Below are 22,481 nucleotides of genomic sequence, written 5' to 3'. Positions count from 1 at the left end.
TAAGTAATTGAAAATAAATATCAGTAAGTGGCCATAAAAGGATAAAACACAAAGCACGACAAAATCTATTTATGCTAGACAAGTTTTGCCCTTAGAAAGGATAATCATGAATTCTGCAGTGCAAATTTCCTCTAGCTTTCACCTGAATGTTAATCAAATCCTATTACAAATATGAATAATTATCTTCTAGTACAGTTCATCATTAAGAGCAGTAGGTATTAACCTGTTTGCGTAGTCCTGTTATGTAAATGAAATACTTGCCTTACCAAATGCATTAAAAATGGACTGTACTTGATTTCTATACTTAATACATGTGTTCACATTAAGACTCAGTCATAGCAACTGTCTGCTAAATATACACATGGAACTGCTACAGATTTTCAGAAAAAGTATACCCACCTATGGTCCTCATTAGTAGCAATTAAGCTGGAAACATTTCTCAATATTCCTCCTCCACTTTCTATGATAGCTAAAGTGTTTGTTTGGCTCCGGTACGTCAGCGTGCCGACTAGAAATGCAAGAGCACCATCAACAGCGCATATATCAGCTTTGTTCTCAGTACAGTGTGCTGACAAATTCCATAAGGCACTCAGAACACTTTTTAGGGTGGATTCCTAGGAAAATAACAAAATGACAGACTTAGAGAAGTTTGCAACTATGGATCACCACCTCCCAGAAATACGTAAGTTAGCTTCAAGGAGCTATGTCTATTACAATTCCTGCTTTTTTGGCTGCTAAGCCAGATGCAGGTAGCGGTGTACATGTTCATGCTTCCGCTGGCCTCCCTCCCTCCTGCAGCTATCGATTTGTTATTGATGGTCCCAAAGTTTTCAAAAAATGCGTGCCACAAAACTTGTTACTGCCATAATGGTAAAAAAGGCCCAAAGACTAACTGGCAAGGGAATTCAGGAGGGAACAGAGTCATGTTCGGACACCAGAAATATATCTGGACAATTACAGAAGTGGTAGTTATCCATTCATTAACTCAAAAGAGGTTTTTTAAATTGCAAAATTATAAAAAAGGCTACTGTAACACCACAGCTCATGAAACTGAAGAGCAAAAGCTGTCAACCCTCACAAATAAAATTAGAGAAATACTAGTTTTGAGATGTCATCACTACATAGTGGTCTGCTGCTATGTTAAACCAAAGCAACTCTCTCCTTCAAAGCAAGTGATCCGTAACAACCCAAATACCTGACCAACTGCTTTTATCAAAGAAGGAAACATTATTTGTGTTTTGTGTAAAATACAGGCAATCTCTCTAAGATTTATCTCAATCATTTACACAGGTTACCTTCTTAACTTCTAAAGCACATTCCATCAATGCTTTCACACTTCCAACTTCTCTTAGGGTCTTTTTACTATTTACATCTGCTCGCCATGACAAGTTCCTCAACACACTTGCAATGACCTGCAAAACATAAAAGAAAAATAACATCTCAATATAGCCACTTCTTTATCAGGTTATCCGATTTTCCTCCTGGAATGCTATAAATTAATTAACAGTGGTCATGCTCAGCTACTGAACTAGCCCTTTGCTAAAATCTGCTTTTTGTTGTGTCACCTGTTACACTGCTCTAACATTTCAGCATGAAGTTTGATCAAAAGTACTGGCTTCTGCATGTGGGCACCTGAACTGAAGAATTCAAGTCAGCTTCCCTGCTTTCCACACTGGTTGAAAAATTCGTTCAAAAATTCAGATTTGTGCTCTGCTCTGATGCCTGCATTAGAATTATGTAAACTTGGGGGAGATTTATATCATCTTCTTCTCAGCTTTTCTGCTTGTAAAATAGAACAATAACACTTGCCTGTCTCTCAGATAGTATAATTACTTGGATTAATGTTTATAAAGCTCTTTGAAGTCTTAAAAATACACTGTGTCCCTTAAAATCAGGATAGCTATCCACAGAAGCTAAGTAGCCCCTCAGCTGATGTCCTTGTCAGCAGCTAGACCAAGACAGACTGCCTCTATAGCAGTCAGTTGTTACATGTTAAACTCCACCTGTTTATGGGCCACAGTAACTCTCGTGAAATAGATTTGATATAGAAATCTTTTACCTATGGATGTTCTCATTGTCACAGAAGTGTGTAAGCTTGTTAGATTATAAGATGAATGCTCTCCTGCTCACACTCACAAGGGAGTGCAGGGAGGCAGTGGCAGACGGAACAACCCAGTAATATCCTGTCCTGGTGGCTCCCAGGCCCCACCATTGGAGCCATCTCACCCTGAAAAGCGCAGAGGCACAGAGGTGAAAAGGAACCCAAAGGAAGTGCTCAGAGGACGGAGCATCTTGCCCAGGCTCTGGCCAGGGCTCTCCCAGCAGCCCCATGCCTCAGGTGTGACACAGCCCAGAAGTCCCGGTGTAGGGATGTGGGACACTTTATGGGATCCAGGAGAAGACCACATAAGTTTTATTATGAGATAGGAGGACACAAAGGTTCTAAAGGCAGGAAAAAGGATAGATATAGGTTATTCTGGGAGGTCCAACGTTGGGAAAACACAGGGAATAAGGTGGCAGACAGGCACAATTGCATCTGAACAGTTGGCTGGCTGACATACCAGCAGCACAGTCTGTCCCATGTTTTTACTTAATCCCACTTCTAACTTTTCCTGAGCGAGGGACTTCCCTGTGTGTGTGTTTATAGATGGGCATCTACGTGCCAGTGGTGGGAGACACACCGCATGTTGAGGTGTCAGTGACTGACTTTTCAAGAATACTAAATATACTTCATATTTACCAAAATACCAAATCAGAAAGTCTACCCAATAACCTCTATTGTAATTCTAATTATTTTCTCAATTGTGGACAGCGAGCTCCTCCTCTAGTGGAGAAACGATTTTGTGAACAGGGTTTTAAGAGATAAAGCAAATTTTACATAAAATTGTTCTTTGATTATTCACTCAAAGAAAACTGGGTTTTCCTTTCCAAAATATGTTCCATTTTGTTTACAGTATATATTTATTGAAATGGATTATAATCTAATATTTAATAATTTCAATCAAGTTCCATAGCAATGAAGAACAGCACTCCCAGCTCTCAGAATCACCTAAGCACTTCCTAAAGTCTTTACTTTCAGGCTGTCTTCCTTACAAAGCAGGAGCTCTTTGAAGACACACTCAGATGTCCCACTGAACTCTTTGCTCATACTTTGAAAGCTTCTTGGAGAGGTGCTGGTGTTGAGACTAGTTATATGTATGGCTTGTTAGGTCAAATGCAGATTCTCTTGAAATACAGCCTTCTGTACTATTATTCCCCCATTATTTATTTCCTGCAGCTGTAGGAGGAGCCACAATATGGTACTAACCCTCTAGGCAGTCTCATTTCATTAACATTACCACCAGTAAACCAAATTAAGAGCATCTAAGATAGCTCAAACTTATCTTTAAAACTGAATTTCCAGTAATAAATCAGGGTCGTAAAAGTGTGTCTGACAGCCCATCTATGTGCTTTGGTAAAAAAGCAAAATATGACCCATGGTGAAGCATTTTTACAAGCAGGAGGTTGTACTTCATAATTTACAGAATGAGAAAAGGTACAAACTTTGCACCAAAGTCAAGGCAAACAAGACCATGTAAGAACAGCAATTACCAACACTCCCCTCCCCCTCCAAATCTGGCTGGGATGAAGTAAGTTTCAGAGAGAACCAAACTAAAAACAGAAGGCCAACCAAGGACAGCACATTAGGACTTCCTGAAGATGACAGAATTCAAGTATAAAAATAACTAGTGGTGAGGCCACATGAGTAGATAGAAGGTAAGTATTATGCAAGGAGAGCAGAAATACAGTACTGTAATACAATGCAATGATGCAAAATGATGGAAACGCTGTAGCTAAAGAAATATTTCATGTCAAGAGGACATTACCTGCTGTAAGTCTTCACTTTCAGATTTCAGCTGGGCTACAAGAGCTCTCATGCAGCCCTTCATAGAACATAACGTGGCCTGTTAGGATTCAGAATTAAAAAGGAAGTGAATAGTATTAAGTGACAGGCAAGGTGGCTTGCTTCTGCACAGTGTTTTGATATTTTAAACTAACCATATCTCAAGTTCAGTAAAAATTAGTAAATATGTTGCAAACTATAAATATTTGGTTCATAACTACTAAAAACTGAAGTGTAACAGTCAGTTTCTGTTTTGGACAATATATTAGTGTTAAAATTGTGCTAAATTTTGTGGTTTTAACAACAGGCCTAGGATTCTATCTGGAACTTTACTACCTTAGAAGTCTTCTTTACTGTGCAACAGATAAAAATCACCTGTGAGCTAGCAGTGTGTCACCTACTGTCTATTCATGATCATATCTTTACTTCAGATAAACACAGGATGAAAAACATTATACGTAAAACTGACACAAATATAACAACATTTCTGATATTTGAAGAACTACTTTTTAAGAATACAACAGCAAATGAAAAACTAAGGCCCACATTGGAAATCACGATTAAGAACAATTAAAAATTACTCAAAAACAAAGTATGTGTTAGAACTGTAACACTTGTCACCTGGACAGTACGTATATTTACATCGCCAAGTAGTTTAGTTTATGCTATAAACCCAGTAACTCCAGCCCTGCAGTATTTACTGACTGATCACGTAAAAAACCAATATTTTGTGAAGCACTTCATTTGCCACTAGGATTTATGCTTTACTCTTGTCTACATCTCAGAACAAAAGCAAGTTATATGAAGCCTGTTATTTCCATTCACTCCTGGATTGTTTTCCTCTAGAGCAGAAAGACAAAAGACTTCCTAGCGTGAAGTTATTTCAAAATCCATAGCTTGGTAAACTCCGGGACAAGAAATTATTACAACTTTCTATCTTTTGAAACCATACTTGTCAGAAATCAGGGAACCTATTTTCTCTTGTAAGAATTTCAAGTAGTGCCCATTATGACCCAGATATGCTCCAAATATTTAAAAGCAAGCTCCAGCCTGAAAAGGTTTGCAAAATGTTATGACAGTAACAGCTTCGTTAAATAACTGACACCTTTACAAAATTTGACTCAATTAGCAGTTTTAGTTTCAACATTCTCAGAAAAATCATTCATTAACCGTAATCACTGGCTGCAGGTATTATGTGCTATGCTAATTTAACTCTCATTAAAAAAAAGTAAGCCAGTAGATAAAGTCCTTACTTCCAGCAACAAATTAAAAGTAATTTGAGACTTGATACTATACTTGTGTGATTCTGACTGTCAGGAACAGGATGGAATGACAGGTATTTTGAACTCGTCTTGAGCTTCACCTGGAGGTTTTAATCACCCGTTTTGAGAACTACAATTCAAACATAGCTATGAACTTTAATTACTGTATGTTTAAAATTCTACTCTCACCTTGTTTGCCACATCTCCAAAAGTCAAGTTTGTCAGAGCCATTCCCGCATACCTCCTTAAGGTAACACTATAGTGATCATTTGTAAGCCCATACATTTCACAATCCACTTGCAAGAGCTCAGCAATGGCCTGCAAACCTCCTTTAGAAACAAACAAATAAGAAAATAAATATCTGTACTCTAATGTCACAAGTACAGTACATAAACACCAAGTAGGAAATTGCACTTGTACATATGGAAAAAGTCTCAAACATTTGAAAAACAGAAGGCTCAGAAAGGTATATAAGTTATTAAATACTGAATCTGGATCTTGAATCCTGTGCTTTGCAGCAGCTGCAAGGTATGACAGCATGACATTGAGATTTCTGGGTAAACTGGGAACAGGAGGAATTATGAGGAAGGAAGAAGCACACTGATCTTTTAATTCTGCCCAGTTAAAATCATGTTTGACTGATGAACTTGCACCAGTTACATAAAAGGCTATTTAGTAAATCTGGAAATGACTGACTTAATTACTAGCACTGAAAATTATTTTCTGAGAAAAATACACATATTTATCTTCACTAATAATGAAAAAGGGCGAATGAAGAAAAATTGTATGCTTAGAATTTAGTGGGCATGGACTAAAAAAAACTCAGGCTGCTAAACAAGAACAAACTCATGACCAAATAAACCACCACCAACAGAAACAACCCCCCCCTAAACCACACCCAAAACCCTCACATCAACAAAATGCCTCCCACCCTGGAAAGCAATCTCCACTCTTAAGTTCAATACTTCTAAAATTGCAAATATGTCCAACAAAAGGGACATATTTCCAAAACTCACAATTCATGTCAGAAAAAAAGTAACTGACATCATAATTTATCCACTGGGAAATGGTCTGGTTAATTTAATTGGAAATAAGCTGTTGATCTGTTAAAACTAGTAGTAAAAAAAAGCCACATTTCCAGTGAGGTACAGAAGGAGTGTCAGTGCTTCCAGCAAGCTCCTCAAAGGCAGTCAGAAAAACACATCTGGTCTTACCAAGCTCATTCATTGCATGCCTGTGTTCTTCATCAAATGAAAGTTTCATCAAAACGCACACTGCCGGACAGATTTGATGATCCACTGGAGCAGGCACTGATCCAGAAATAGGTTACAATTAGTATTTCCTAGGTGATTTTGTCTAGATCAAAAGCTTTCCAAAAGTGAATGTAACCTTAAGATAAATCAACTGCAATTTGGCTCAGGGTTTGTGTCTTCCCAGTAATCCACGAACAGACAATTACCTAACAATATTACTAACACACATGTGTACTAGGAATATATTTGATGCTGAAAAAGAAATCAGGGAGACTCTTGAATGTATGTATTAAGAAATATGACTGCCAGTACAAAACTGATTATCTTGTTACTTAAAATAACTAATAATCTTAGTCAAACAAATCAATATGGTTAAATATTCACCACCTAATGTGAAGTTGCTTCTTCGTTTGTTATGTCCTTACAAATGGTTAATTAAATTATTTGTTTCATAACCAAGAAATTTTTAATTCCATTATTTTGTGAGCTAGATTCTGGCTAATGCATAAGCGGCATTGCTATGTCTTGTTCAGAGCCTCACTCTGCTAAGTGGTTCTTGTGGTGAATTCCCAAACTCACGACGCAGCCCTCTGATTTCAGCACTGCCTCTGTCACAGGCACCGCCAGCCTGTATTTACCAAACACCCTCAATTCAGAAAACCAGTTGAACAATCCAGAAGGTTAAATCTTTTTTCTATCTGTTCCCTGAGAAAACTCCTATTCACTTACACCTTCACTTATTGCATACTTTACCACTGAAGTATTTCTTACATGCAACAGTGGAAATAAAGATTCACATCATATTGAATATATTGAATAGATTTAATTTGTTGTTTCTGTCCCTCTCCTAAACTAGATGTGCTATCTCCCAAACAAATCTGCATGAAAAGCAACGTGGGATTATTTATTTAGATATGTTTGATTATCCATTATAATGTAAAACAGAATGAGTAGACAGTCAATATTAATTTACAGATTATAAATATAAAACAAGAAAATTATTATCTGGAAAGCACAACAAGGTCTATGGTTTAAATAACAAGTTTATAAATAGGGTATTATACCTGTAATAGACACTATTCCCTAATGCTGCCTCAACTTTTAAAAATGTACACAGACAGATACACACGTGTATAAAAGAAAACTCACATTCAGTAACAAGTCACATTAAAGCAGTGCTTTCTGTAAATTCACTGTTTCCAATATATCCTCGAAACATTTTTATACAGCTTGCAGAACCTACTTGGGTTTTTGTCTTGGTCCATGCCTTGTTCATGTGCTTCCTGCCATTCCCAACATGTTTCACAGTAAGCCCGGATCTGCTCCAAAAGATGGAGCACGCGGATTTCCCGTCTGCCTCGCTTATCATCAGGCTGGGAGTGAATGATGTTATGCAGTGCTGCGCTGGCTCTGGCACGGGCCTCTTTACTACCACGAGAGTTTCCTAACAAGACAGAGTCTTTATCGTTGCCATGTAAAAGCTGGATGAGGAGAGGAAGACATCCAGACTGACGCATGGCTATGCAGCTGTCCTGGGAGCTAGACATGGCTAGCAATGTTCTTGACATGTCATCTTTATCATGAGTACCAAGCATTGATAATAGTGAATACACCATTTCCACCTGCAGGTCAAATGATTTTAAAAGTAGAGTTACATTAAAAACATAAATATTAAATTAAATGAAAATGAAATTTAAATGGTAATCATGAGCAAGCCCACCTTATTTAATAGCACAAGATTTTTGCTATTTATAGAAATCCTGTTAATACTTCAGCATTCAAAATATTACTAAATTTGACTTCTGGGTTCAATGGCTAGAAGAAGTGTGTGGTCGTTGTAAATATATTAATCTACAACACCTATGGCAGAGACTTCTACATTTCCATTACGCAAAAAGCTTAAATAAACATGGTAATGCAAGTGTTTGAGAGATCTAAAATACATTTAAAATTAATTCTGTCTCAAAAAACACACTATGTAATACACTGTCATGTAAAGATGCTCTTCAGTGCAAAACTATTTGTTATGTAGCATTAAATACAATTATCTAGACAAAAGATGATTACACAAATTTTTAATTGACATTGTGTTAAAAAAATCATACATCATGTATTTTAAAGTTTTCCTTTAAAACTATTTTGTAGGCGCAGAAGATTCCACCACTACGCGTGCAGAAGACAATACAGCCCATGACGTTGCACATACAGGGCACCAGCAAGTGCAGGACAATACGGCCGATGTCCTTACGCTCGCTAGCAGAAAACCGTGGGACAGTAAGCAAGAAACTGTGAGATAGTTAAGCGGGAGGAGAAAACATGGAGACAAAGGACTCATCTGTAGCAAGTAGAGTTATGCTGAATTGCTGCAGCTTTGTGAACCTTAGAAGTGGAAAATCACTGGGGTATATGCTAAGGAGGCAGATAACGGTATATAAAGCCTTGCTTGCATGTAATAAAGTGATTTTGGTTTTGACCCTGAATGGAGTCCGTGCCTCAACTGCTACACTATTTCAAACTGATAATTTTGTCTTAGGGTGACTGACTTCCATATGGACCAGACCATTTACAATAAACGCAGAACTGAAGAGTCAAATTAATGCTTTTTCAAGTTTACTGGGATAAAACCAGTAAAGCAAACAAATGCTCATGTAATGTATACATAATATATGGAGCATCTGTCAAATTAATTCAAGCCAAGAGAACAAAGCACTTCATATTCAACTGGAAGCTATCAACTTTCTCATTAAAAATCAGCAATTTTTGAAGAATTCCCACTGTCATGTAATACTGTGGTCAATGAATTGTTTGGTTTCTTTCCATCCTGTATGCTTCAATAATAACTTAACAGAAGAAATCCATTTTGGTTCTTCTAGTGAACGTTCAGTAGAATAACAGGATGCAGAGGATGATTTTTACATACTATCTAGAAACTTCAGACTCCTAACGAAAACCAAATAGGAACATTCAAAATCAAAGCACAACATAAAGGAACCATCAAAGGGAAGTGTAAAGCAGCAGTATGTGTGTTTCTGTAGAATATACCAATTAAGGAAGAAAATAGATTTTGGACTAACAGACAATGCTTTCAAGTAATAATGAGGTATTTGCATTGGTTGGTTACCAGACCAGGGAATGACTTTATTTAGTGTCTCCAGACGCAATTCTGATGTGCCTGAAGACGAGTACAAATACCAAGTCATTAAAAAATTGGATAGCAGCGGGTATACTAAGCAGCAAGTCTGTTAACACACACTTCTCTAAATACTATACGATTGTTGAAGCAATACAGAACTATTAGAATCTGTGAAACGTATGATCACATGCAAAATTCATTGAAATGGTCTAGGAGCCATCTTTTTGACAGCCTAGCCTCCTGGTTTGGAGAACCTGTCTTCTTGGTCGGGGAAAAATCAAACAGAGTATTAAAACAAACCACTTGGATTCTTAAAGGAGAGCAAATTTAATCTGCTTTATGCATGCCTCTTGACTGGGATTTCAAGTGGCAGCTTCAGTCCAGCGTTATGGAGACTCGAGAAGTAAAGTTTTTGTCAGAGAATAAAGCTCAAGAAGCCACCAAAATCCAGCCTCCAGGTTGTGGCAAATTCAGTATAGGAAAAACTAAAAAAGTATTTGTCTGTGTACCTCTCCCTGTACACATACACTGCCCACAGACATGTCTCTTTCAACATCGGCAAATGCATTCTTTTATTTAGAATCTCTACCAATTTCCCTCTTCTCACGCATTAATATTAAGCTTTTCCTATCCCACAGCACACACAGTTCAACCTATTTCTTTGCTGGTGTCCTTCCACACTCAGTCCCTCTCCTTGCCTTCAGGGCTCCCCTGTTTGCAGCTTTTGGGAATTCTACAGTTTGCCATGAAAGCCTGTAGACAGACGAGCTGATGTCACGCCCATCTGGTACACGCACACAGAGCAGGACTGAAATGACAATGTCACAACACTGTTTTAAGGCCCAAAGTAGTTAATACTATTGGCCCTGCTCACCAGAAGCCTGCGCCCAGCACATCCTCAACAGCATCTATGCTACCGCTGATTCCAGAGGCAGGACAAACTCCAGTGGTTCATTAACTCAGTTCTGTGTTACAGATTTGCCCTTTTCCTCCTCCCTCTCTTCATGCTGCACATATACTCTGTGCAGTCTTTTGTGAATACACCGTGAAGGGCTTACATAATAACTTTTTTCCCCTCTCTAATTTCTTAACAGTCGCATCTGTTTCATGAATTTGGACTCTAGAGAAGTATTTGAAGAACTTCTTTCAAAAGGATTAGTTCGCTCATCATGGATGACAAATCAACATCACAAGCCTTTCCGATATGCAAATTATTTCTAACAATGATTTTTTCCTTACTGTAACAGCTCCTAACTGATCATCAGTAAGTAAAAGAAAGGATTCCTGTGCGTATATTTTAAAAGCTGAAAAAATATTCTAAAAATCCATAAAATTACTATGTGTGGACAGATTGTTTAGGTAATATTAGTACTACTGGTGGAAACAATGAGGTTATTGTATTAGTAAAAATGTAGCATTAGCGACCTGTGGTTTGTAATCTTCGGTTACCTTGGTACCCAGGTGGCTTGTCAGTCTGCGAGGAACAGAATAGTTACTACTAGAGCTCATAACACTGGCTGTCTCGTGGTCCACTCGAGCAGCAGAACCCTACAAATGTAAGCAACAATTCAGTATAAAACAAAGTGGGTGAAAAAACAACTATTGCCTAATTCAGTTTCAGCACTGGATCATGAAATCGTTTTGACAGTAATGAACTGTCAACTTACTTTTGTTAAGTTAGGACCTCCCTGCCCTGACACAACTTGGAGGTCACTGTTAAACTGGGTTTTATTAACCACTTTCCCTGAAACTATTTCTCAAAAGAATGTATTTTCAACTGAATTATTTTATATTTACTATTTTCACCAAGAAGATGTGGATTTTACAATAAACTGAATTATAATTTTTAGAGAGAGAAAAAAACAGCCTCATCTTTTATGTTATTCCTATGCGATCCATAATACAAGTCTGCACTTCTTCAGAACACAATCATGAATGCAAGAACCAACAAGTAAAGAGCGATTCATCTGCACAAGGTAACCTGCTTGAGTTTATCCATAATAAAAGCAAATTATGAGTGGATCAATCTGTTTTTTTTTTAATTAAAAGCTATAAAATAATGCTGAGACTATTTGCTGCAACTTTCCTAGAAATTGTCAACAGCGTGTTACTATCTGTAGTAGGAAGACCCAGTTATTAGCATCTTTATCCTCATTTAAACAATTTTTTTTACCATTTTTATCCACTCACTCTCATTGCTTTTTATCCTTTTTTGTTGTTTTCTTTCTTTTTCTCTGCCTCCTATTTGTGACGGCCCCCTTACCATGTCCCTCCCTTCCCATTCACTTTAGGGAATTCAAAAATACATATGAAGAGCAAACACCTTTAAAAGTGGAACACTGTTTTACTGAGTTAATTGTCAGTCTTTTGTTAATCCTCTACAAAAGCTAAAAGCTAAAGTCTGTCTGTAAAACTATTAGCTTAAAAATGTTGCTTTGCAAACAAAGCTGTCTGGATCAACAACTATAATTTTTTTCAACACAAGTACATATAACACCATAAAGTAAGAAGAATATTTCTCTCTGGGTATTTGCTGCTCATACCGTTCAACATCTTAAATTTGAAGCTGAAAGTGACTATTAGTTTAAAGGTAGGAATAACTTCATGCAGTGTTTGTCTAGACAGAAAAAATTCTATTTACACTGGGATATTTAAACACACATTGTTATAGTCATTTCACTCTTGCATCTGAATCCAGAACATTTCATGCATGTTCCAGAATAACTGTTATGCTAAAAGCCTATCACCAGAATGACCTAAATTCACATATTTTATTCTAACATGTATTTCCTATGTAAGGAAGCCCCTTTTTTTCTTTATTGAGTACAGCAGACATTAAAAACCTTAAAAGTTTCGAATGAAAATGATACTAGATCTTCTCAATTATCCACTTAAATAATCTGCAGGGCTGGGAGTGTGGGAATGAACTCTCAGATTTTTTACACTCAGCAACCCCTTTTTATCATCTTGACCTCAAAGTACACTTGGAGGTCATGTTCAATATAACGTATATGCTGGAATTCTCCATTATTGGGTTCAGTATGATCATTTTATTCAAGAAGGTAAAAAATGACCTAAATTTGGAGCACCACTTATCAAAATTCATCATGACGTGGACAGAAAAAGACCAATTTTCCTTCTGTTTCGCCAGAACTGTGATTCAGATAACTCTCTTGTTCAGAGCCATGTAGCATTGGTACTTGGAGGATGCCAGGACCCCCATATGAAACGCAAGTACACCTTACTGTTTTCTAAAGAATGATGTGAAAGAACTAGTGTAAGGCGGGTAGCTGTTCACCTGAGAAACCAGAAAACAGCAAGGGGATGTTACGTGCACCCTCCTTGTGTAGAACCCTCTCTTTCAAAATCTCTGTCTACCTCATCTTGTTTTCTCCATTTATACTTCACTGTCACAGATTGTTTTACTGTGCTTGCTATTCACTTTGTCAGCTAGGTAGCTTACTCTATTCTGTGGCACATTTTCTTAACAAAACGGACAATCCTACTGATTAAGTTTATGAAACTTCCAAAACAAAGTAAAGAAAAAACATTTTACTTCAGCAGCAGAATAGTGAGTGTAATGGAAAAGAGAAGAAAGCTGAAAGATGAAGCAGAAAACCAACATAACCAAATTCTGAAAAATCCTGGATTCAATTGACAGAGTTTTGATAAACATTGTTTCTGTGACTAGAAAACCAATTAGAACCAAATGATTTGGTTAGAACTGTTTTTTTGCACTCATTTTAATAGCGACTGTTCAAAATACATTGAGCTGATTTATCAGAACTAAACGTTATATCCAACCTACTAAACTTCTTCTGTCTGGACTTGCACTGAAAATAAATAGTCCCCAGATGTCTCTTTTAACACAGTTTCAGTGCCCTGGATCCATCCATCTCCAGAAGGAAAGAATATGTGTGGTTTACACAATTTTATAAGACAAAGTTCAAAATTGCACAAATTCTCAACATGAAACCTCGAAGTATGAATGAATCTCCCACTTGCACCAGCCTGCCAAGACATGACAACCCCTTCTTCCTTCTGTCCCTGTAAAATATCTGTCGTCCAAAATAACTTCTGATTCAAACACTGAAGATGGATGATACAGCCACGATGCTTCAATTATTTAATTATGCTTTCAGCCCAAAGAAGAACTCAACTATTTTCTTCCCAAACAATAAAGCTGTCGTAAGAATTAGAATCAAAGCTTCAAGCGACTGCTCAGAAATGGCCGACAGAACTTAATTCCAAATGGTGATAAAACTTATTTCAAAGCAAAATTACGGGCTGTGCTTAATGTTTCATCAAGTGCTATATTCTAGCCAAACCACAACCCCTGATAAATCTTCTTGTACAAGAAGCTTTCAGAAGGATTTAAATGATTCTACTTTCCTGAAGTAGCAAAAATATTTGCATATGAATTTGACTATTACATTTGTAACATGAAGTTTTAAGAACCCCAATCACTAGAGGGAATGTTTCAGCTACAGTTGGAAATCATGAAAGGAATAATCATTAGCACATGGTAAATAAATCAAAGTATTTTTAGCCAAAGAAAAGTAATAAATTTTGATAAATATTCAATTTTAAAGACAAGAATTTAATGTATCCCTCAAAATATTCCACTAATATATTTCACTAATAAAATGAACAGCAATGAAAGATTATTTAGAAGCGTTTAACCCTTTAGCCCTCTTTCATATCATTTCATTGATACTATACTGTTTCAAAGCTTTATCTAAAACAGTATTAAACAAACGTTAATGATAAACGTGCCATTTGGTTCTCCTCTTCTTTAAAAATCACGGCTATTTCAGTGATAATTTCTAAAGTGACTATTTTTCCATAATTAAATCATATGTCATTAAATCATATTTCTAATACTGCGGTTCACCTATGGCAACAAGAATGACAACAGAAAATGTATTTTACCTCCTTCATAGCATCAGGCTCATTAATCATTAAACAAAAGAAAAATGCTCCCTGCATTATCGAATATTTATAGTTCATCTTATTAAAACATTTCTTCCATAACTAGAAGAAATTTCACACACGTAGATCAAAAGAAAAAAAAGCGCCGAGTATCTTTTGAAAATAAGCAGGCATACAAACACCGTAAGGTATATACTAATATGTAAGCATTTCACATTTTGAATATTTAATTATACTACCAATAAACAAAATAATCAATTTACCTGACCAGTACTGCCAGTTGCCATGCTGATTTCTGCTGCTCCTTGACCTTCGTTCTGCCTCTCTGTATCATGGGAACCTGCATCATGCTTGCTCTGAGGTGCTCTCTGTTAAATGTAAGGATTTATGAGGTTACATACAGAAATGAAGTATGCTTTACCATTCAACACTCTCTAGACTGTGAACGCATCAATGCTGCATCCTCAACAAAGCCACAGTACTTCGTATTTCACAACCCTTAGACCCAATAATTAACAGCTGAGACTGAATGTCTTCAAAAAACTGCAAGATGAAAGTGAAGCATGTCCTCTGAGGATTATAGCCCTGCAAGACAAAGGATTTGCTCTGAGACACAGAAACACCATTTTCCACCAGCTGTGCTCACATCGCTATCAGAAATGTAACAGAATTGGAGCAAACAACTGTCTCCTCTGCACTGTCACGTGATCCGTGCATTTACTGGAGACTACAGCAGGCACAGTTCAATTAAGCTTCTCATTCCGAGACAAATAATTTCTGCATGAACAGAAGGATATCTGTGCTCTAAGAATCCTTCTGAATTTTAAAGGACAAACTGCAGGAATAACTGTTTCGACGCAAATAAAATTTAGATAACCGGATACTGATCCACCTAATCATATCTTATCAAAATAAATTCAACTGGTCTGGCAAGCTGGTACAGACGTTTCAGTTTCTTCAGGAGACCAAATCTTCTGTATAGCGAAAGGAAAATTAAACTGGTGTGCCTGCCACTGTCAGGGATGATGAGAACAACATGAAAATCAGGCCTTAAAATACAGTTTCTTCATAGAGCACACAGAATAACTGAGCAGTTACAAAGTGTGTGAAGTATCTCCCGTTACATACTGATGTGTTTAAAATGTTTCAGATTTTCAGAAAGGCACAAACTATCCTGTCCAAGCAGTGGCTTGAAGTTTGGAATTGAAAAGGTATCACCTTACCTCCTAGTCACAACTATCCTCTTAGTATTAGCTTTGATGCCAAATCTCATTTTTCAAACTCAATGGCTACTATCTCAACGGACAACACCCTTGTACCCCTCTCAAATAATTTATTTTACTACACCTGGTTTATACAACTCCATTTCCACGTGGCTCTGCAATGTTCTTGAGCAGTACAGCCTACGACACCACAGTCTGCCTCATCTTGCTTAATGAAAATTTCTCTTTAACTTTGAACAGAAACGTATTTCTCTCCAATGTACATGCACTGAAACTTCTTAAGTTACCTGGTGGCCAAACTCATACAGGATCACTGCCACATTAGCTCTGTTTTGTTCATATGAAGACTAATTTGAATCTCAAACCCAGAAAATATTTAATGCTGAAGAGAATTTCAGAAACCAGGAACTAACGATAAATAAATGTGGTGAAATTTAAGGATAAACTTAAAAAAGGAAATCTAGATGGTTTAACTAAAGGAATACAATATGTCAAAGAACACAGTAGTATCAGACATAGTAATAACATGACAAAAGTGAAAATGCTGGGTAACATTTTTTGTAATAGCGTATGTTCAGTTATGGTGAATAAGTAACTCAGAAAGCGAAACTCACATAATATTGCAAGAGACACAGTGTTGCTATTCTTTTAAATCTGATCTGTAATTTTAAAAGTCACCTTCTCTGTCTTTGCGCACAAAATGACACCGTTATCGGTGCTTGTACAATCACTACAGAGATTATGGTTACCAACAGAGGAATGGGGCCCAGTCTACACCAGGCCCTGCCGTGCTACGTGCTGAACACGGTTTGAGGCATTACATGCTGAATCCCTGCCTCGCAGTACTTTCAACCTTGAATAAAGTTCAACGATGAGTTTGATAAAATCTATACCTAAGCCTCCAGTGTAACCCAGGATTCAAACCCGTGAAGGAAGTAGCATTCAACGTACCTAGAGGCAAAGAGCTGACTGTTCATTAGCCAGGCTCTGACCCACTGGGTTACCTGAGGCGGAATAATGCTGCTCTTCCAACAACACCTTTGATCTTCGGGCAGTTTTTGAGGTGTGGTGATGACGGTGCATCTACTAAATAGTTCAGATGCATCTAGAGCACAGACATATATTTCATTCCCTAACAAGAAGTTTCTGCTCTCCCCTCAGCACTGTCTGCCTGCCACTCGCGTGGACTTTGTTTGCTACATGCTATTTATTTATGAATGATATGGCTTCCCATTACCTCCAAGTGCTCTCAAAAATACATCACTACAAAAAGTAGTTAACCTAAGACTGAAATTTAATTTATAATTCTAAGGCAATGCTTATGTTACTAGCAGTGCTTAGCTAACTTTACAGGCAGTATGGGCTCACAATATGCACAAACACACACACACACGCATCGCTGTCAAGTAAGTCATCGGCTGTGCTTGAACACAAAATCTGCAAGTTCACATTTAAAAGCTTATACCACTTCAGCTACTGAAGTGATTTGAAGTGAGAAGCTGTTGCTCAAAGGAGTTAACAATAACACAGGCAACAGGCAGTAAGTATTTACTGAAAACTTTATATATAAAAATACTTATTTTATTTCTATTAATAGATATTTAATATAGGCATTATAATTTATTCTATATCCATATTAAATAAAATATGGATGCATTTTACAAATATACAAAAGACAAAAATAATATGTATCCACACACATGGATGATTAAAATATGTATTTTACAGATATAGTATCACTGTAACTAAATAAATATTCCCCTGACAGACTGTGGAAGCACACCCCCTCTTCACATCACCTTTTAACACCAGAGGCAGGACCCGTGGATCAAAGCGTATGAACTACCAACCCCACCAGGAAAGCAGTGCAGGCAAACAGAAGCAGACTGTCATCTCTACGTGAGGCTGCAGCAGCAAGAGAATGGCACACAGGTACCCTGGGATCAACAGCAGCCACCTATCTTGAAGAATGATTTTTGAAGAGGTGTAAGCTGGGTTTATAGCCCTCTGCCCTTTCTGAACTATGGTATCACACTGCAAAAGTCACTTTAACAGACTCTGCTTGTTTTCTCCTGCAGCAAAATGGTGAAAGACCACAGGTGCCGGTAACAGGAAGACAGAGCTGCTCCCTCTACCTTATTTGCCACTATTTTCTAAACGCTTCTGAAGTGCACAACTATCATTTGTCAATTATTAATTTCCCTGTGCTTACTAGCAGGAAAAAAACCAAAAAAAACCCACGTAGGTGTTTTATGACAGTTGCAAGCATAAGTAGGCCTTGATAATTTTTGCTAAGACAACAAACTACAAATAATTTTACTCAATGCTTTGTCAACATAAGTTGTCGAAACAGCCTCGAGTACTTATTAGAACAGAAGACTTGTCTATGTGTAAACCAGTTTTTCCCCCAATATTCAATTACCCTATTATTTTTTGTGTATCGAAAATTACATATATACTATTATTTACACGATACCAGAAAATGTTTATTCTGCCATTACTTCATAATAAACACAATACACATAAGGCATAAGTATGCAAGTAAGACAAAGAATAATGCAACAAACAAAAATAAGAAACTAAGATTGAAACAATTTTGCTGCCAGTGAGTAAAAAAAATTACAGTGAGTCAAATCCTTAAGAATTCCCATCTATCACGGTTTTAATAGATCAAAGCTGAGCACAGTCTCTGTACAGAATAAATCCTTTACATTTTATCTACAGCAACACTGCCTAATGCAAATACTTGACATATTTCAAGTGACAGATATTATGAAAGAAATGCCTCTACCACTACAGCAAACTGAAAATTCCATACTAAACAGCTGCCAAGAATTTGCATTTTTCTTTTAAATAATTTCAGCTTTGTACCTAGCAGCCAAAAATTCTCTCTGGAGGGGTCTAGCTCTACAGTAGACTTCAAGTCTCATTATGAAATATTCCAAAATTTCTAACAGAAGTTCTTTTTCTAATAGCATTTACAACACTTAGCAATGCGCTAAACCTTAAAAATATGCTAAAACATGAGCCAAAAATCTCTTTTCCTTGATTTCCAAAACCTATTTTCATTATACAGTTTAGTGTCATGAAAATATCAGTTGATCTTATTCTATAAGATATACTGTCCTTGGATTCCACAATGGCTGGCACCATCACAGGGGCCAACTACATCAGTGGACGAGCTACCACATTTATAACTGTTGTTACTATGGCTTTATCAACTTAAAGAACATTCAATTTGGGTATCACTATATCAGGTACAGTATAAAAATATAACAAATGCCTTATGTCTATACTTTTCAGTTATACGGACTCTGCACAGTTTAACTGCTACTACCTTCTACCTTGCCATTCGGTAATTTCAGAACAAGATGTAGCTGCTTTCCTTATAACATGGCCATCCTCCGGAAATTATTAAAATACACTGTAAAGTATTAGTAAGTGTGTACTGACTGCCTCCTCTACTACCTGTACCCAAGTAACTCTGTCTTAGAACATGTAACTATACAACCAGCCATTCAGACGCCTTGTGGATAAGATGCACCACCCCACCACACAATTTTGATGTATCAGAATGTCCACATATTCAGCAGTCAAATGATTTGGTGAAAGGAGTGAAGAATTAAAACAAAAACTTGTTTAACTCAGCAGTTGCATCTCAATGCTGTTTGAATCCTTGAGCTTAAGTCAGTCCAAAGCACACTATCTGTTTGGTGAAAAACATCAAACACTGGGGACGCGAACTGTCTGACTAAATGGGGCAGAAGTAGCTGTTGAGAGGCTGGTCAACCAGGTAGGGAGAGATTTAAACTAGAAACGACGGGGGACAGAGTGATTCCTCAGCAAACAAGAAAGGAAGATGGGGATAGGGAAGGTCCCTGCTGGCTGATGGGAACAGAAGGGCAAACCACATAGCTGAGGTGAAGTGGAATCCCCTTGAGGACAGGCATACAAGGAAGGAAGGAAGGGCAGCAGAACAGCCTTGTGGGGAAAGCTCTCAAGCCTGGTCTGAGGAATCAGCACTCTTGGGTGCCTTTCTGGCATGCCTCGACACTAACGCACACTGCACGGGAAACAAACAGGAGGAGTTAGTGTGTGCAGTCATAGGGCTACGACCTCACTGGGATCAGAGAGACAGTGAATGGGACAGCTCGCATGACTGGAAGGTCATGATTGAGGAATGCGAGACATTTTAGGAAGGACAGGCTGGGACAGCGAGGAGAGGGAGCTCTCCTTTAGGTGAGACAGTAGTTGGGAGCGCACAGAGCCCTGCCCATGGATGGGTCAGGAGTCAGTCAGGCGCTTTCAGGTTAACAGGCAGACCAACTTGCTGTTGTAGCAGACATCTGCTAAAGACTTCCTGATCAGGAAAAAAATCCATGAGACCTTTTCCAAACAACCAGAAAAGGACAAGGTAGTCAATGCTTTCTTTCCCTCCGTCTTTACCAGTAAGATCGCCCGTCAGGAATCCAGGCCCCTAAGACCAGAAGGAAAGTCTGGAGCATGCACGACTTGCCCTTGCAAGGGAAGACCAGGTCAGGGAAAGCTTAAACAAAGTTACAGTGAGGTAACTAGCTCGGTGGTTGAGGGAAAACCAGCTGCTGTTACTTACACCAACGCTAGTACACCTTCAGACATTGCCTCATCATGGACAAGCTAACAACGTATGGTTTAGAGACGTAGACAACAATGCAAACTGAAAACTGGTGGAACAGCCGGGCACCAGACAACTGTGATCAGCAGCACAAAGTACATTTGGAGGCAGTCACTAGCAAGGTACTTCAGGGTTCAATACTGGGATCAGTCCTATCCAATATCCTCAGTAATGACCTGGATGCTGGGACACAGTGCACCCTCAACAAGTTTGCAGATAAAGAAAAAGGAGAAGCTGATGCACCACTGGGTTTCCACCACCTTTCAGAGTGACTTGGAAGAGGCTGGAGAAATGGGCTGACAGCAACCTCAAACAGTTCACCAAGGAGAAATGTGAAGTCCTGCACCTGGGACAGAACAGCCCCAGGCACCAGCACATGCTACGGGCTGCCCAATTGGAAAGCAGCTTTGTATAAAAGGTGCTGGGCATCCCACCAAGTACAACATGGGCCAGCAATGAACCCTTGTGGCAGAAAGTCTGACAGTACCTTGAGCTGCACTGAGAAGTACTTTACCAGCAGGTGGAGGGAAGTGATCCTTTCTCCCTACTCAGTGCTGGCGAGGGTCTATTTGGGGAGCTGTGTCCAGTTCCAGCCTCCCCAGTACAAGAAAGATATGAACTTACTGGAGCAACTGTGCAGGACCACAGAAGTCCTTAAGGGACTGGACTGTGTCTCCTATGCAGAGAGGCTGAAGGAGGTGGGATTATTCAGCCTGGAGAAGAGAAGGCTGAGGGGTGAATCTCATCCATGTGTATAAACATATGGACTGACTAACAGCAAAAGACCAGACAACTTTAATTATACACACTACTGTCTGCTTCTCTTACAAAACCAGATTTCCCCCCAAATCCTGGAACTATGAGAACGTTATTTTTCCAAGATGTAAAAATATACATCCCTTAGTAATCCAAATGCTGCTCTGAGCTTTCACAGTAGCTATTTTGGGTGGAGACAAACCATGAAATATTCACATCCAACACAGAATCTATATTTAATTTACCAGTACAAGAAATGGAGTTGACCTTGTAAGTGAATTTCCACTGTAAGAGCAGGTTTTGCTAATAGCAATTACTACCACAGACTTTGCAATTTACAGGAAACATTAGCTTTTATTTCTTTATATAGAACCCAATACTTAAACACTAAAAATAAGCCAGGCTTCTATAATGAAGTCTGACAGAAGCTGTATTCACCCTTTTTAAAATCTTCTATCTCTCAAAAGCTGAGCAAGCCATGAAGGTGCTTATCAGAGAACCATATTTAGAAAGGTATGTACAACTGATTAATATAATTGTTAGTAAAACCAAGACTTAGCCTTTATAACACATTGCACTTTGGCATTTTTACTGAAATTTCTAGTTAAACTTTTAACAGAGAAATCATTAGTGACTAAAGTTCAATAGTAGCACAAAGACTAATTCATGTATTCCACCCTCCATTCAGTGGTCAGAGAACAAGTAACAACCTACACATATTGACAAGCTGATTTAACTGTGCCATCACTAGCTAATGCAAATGATCCCGCCTACCAGTTTATTGAAATAGATTTTTATTCAAAGACACATTTTTTTTTAAGAAAAAGATACATACCATAATCAAAAGGCAAGTAATTGCTCACTAACCTCTGCTTCAGCTGCTTGTGATTGCAGGAGCTGTCGTATACGAAGAATGTCCTTCTCTATTTGTTGAATCCTCGCCACCCTTGACTGAAATGAATGCATTTTCATGTTTGATTTTGTTCAAAAACTCTTTACTTACTGTACAGAATGACAACATGAAGAGTTCTTTGCAATATAGCTGACTACAAAACAAAACTACTTCATTCATGTGGTAATTTAAATGTTCATAATCAAGCAGAAGCATGATTGCAAACATCCAAAACAAAGTGAGTAGCTAGAGTTTTAACAAAACCAATATTCACTTGGATATAATACGTATTCACACAGTACACACTCCGGTACAGGAAAATGCTCCAGATAACTTGCACAACCGTCCTGTTTCTGACACTGATATTTTGTGCAGATCTTTAGCAAATTAACTTAACTGACTTTCACCTCAAATGTTAGAATTCTACTTGCCTTGCAGAGATTTGAGAGTGATTTATATTTGCAGAGTGTCTTGAAGGTATGAAATCCCGAAT

The 22,481-nt window shown here is 37.9% G+C and overlaps 1 protein-coding gene across 6 annotated transcripts in view; it reads right to left on the bottom strand.

The window, feature by feature from the left end:
• The window catches only part of APC (APC regulator of WNT signaling pathway), a 97,354-nt gene that overhangs the window by 7,251 nt on the left and 67,622 nt on the right, over positions 1 to 22,481 (bottom strand). For 3 of the 6 annotated variants that reach the window (XM_054053428.1, XM_054053429.1, XM_054053433.1), the window contains exons 7-15: positions 21,964 to 22,047; positions 14,727 to 14,831; positions 10,957 to 11,079; positions 7,642 to 8,020; positions 6,360 to 6,455; positions 5,335 to 5,474; positions 3,867 to 3,944; positions 1,296 to 1,412; positions 400 to 614 (exon numbers count right to left, since the gene is read on the bottom strand). In XM_054053428.1, the coding sequence (XP_053909403.1) occupies positions 400 to 614; positions 1,296 to 1,412; positions 3,867 to 3,944; positions 5,335 to 5,474; positions 6,360 to 6,455; positions 7,642 to 8,020; positions 10,957 to 11,079; positions 14,727 to 14,831; positions 21,964 to 22,047 (1,337 nt within the window). The remainder of the gene's footprint in view (positions 1 to 399; positions 615 to 1,295; positions 1,413 to 3,866; positions 3,945 to 5,334; positions 5,475 to 6,359; positions 6,456 to 7,641; positions 8,021 to 10,956; positions 11,080 to 14,726; positions 14,832 to 21,963; positions 22,048 to 22,481) is intronic. The other 3 variants (XM_054053430.1, XM_054053431.1, XM_054053432.1) reach the window with 3 other exon arrangements.

This window comes from Cuculus canorus, chromosome Z, assembly GCF_017976375.1.
Source record: "Cuculus canorus isolate bCucCan1 chromosome Z, bCucCan1.pri, whole genome shotgun sequence".
Taxonomy (NCBI): Eukaryota; Metazoa; Chordata; class Aves; order Cuculiformes; family Cuculidae; genus Cuculus; species Cuculus canorus.
The sequence above is the reverse complement of the archived record's forward strand: the minus strand, read 5'-3'. Positions and strand labels throughout refer to the sequence as shown.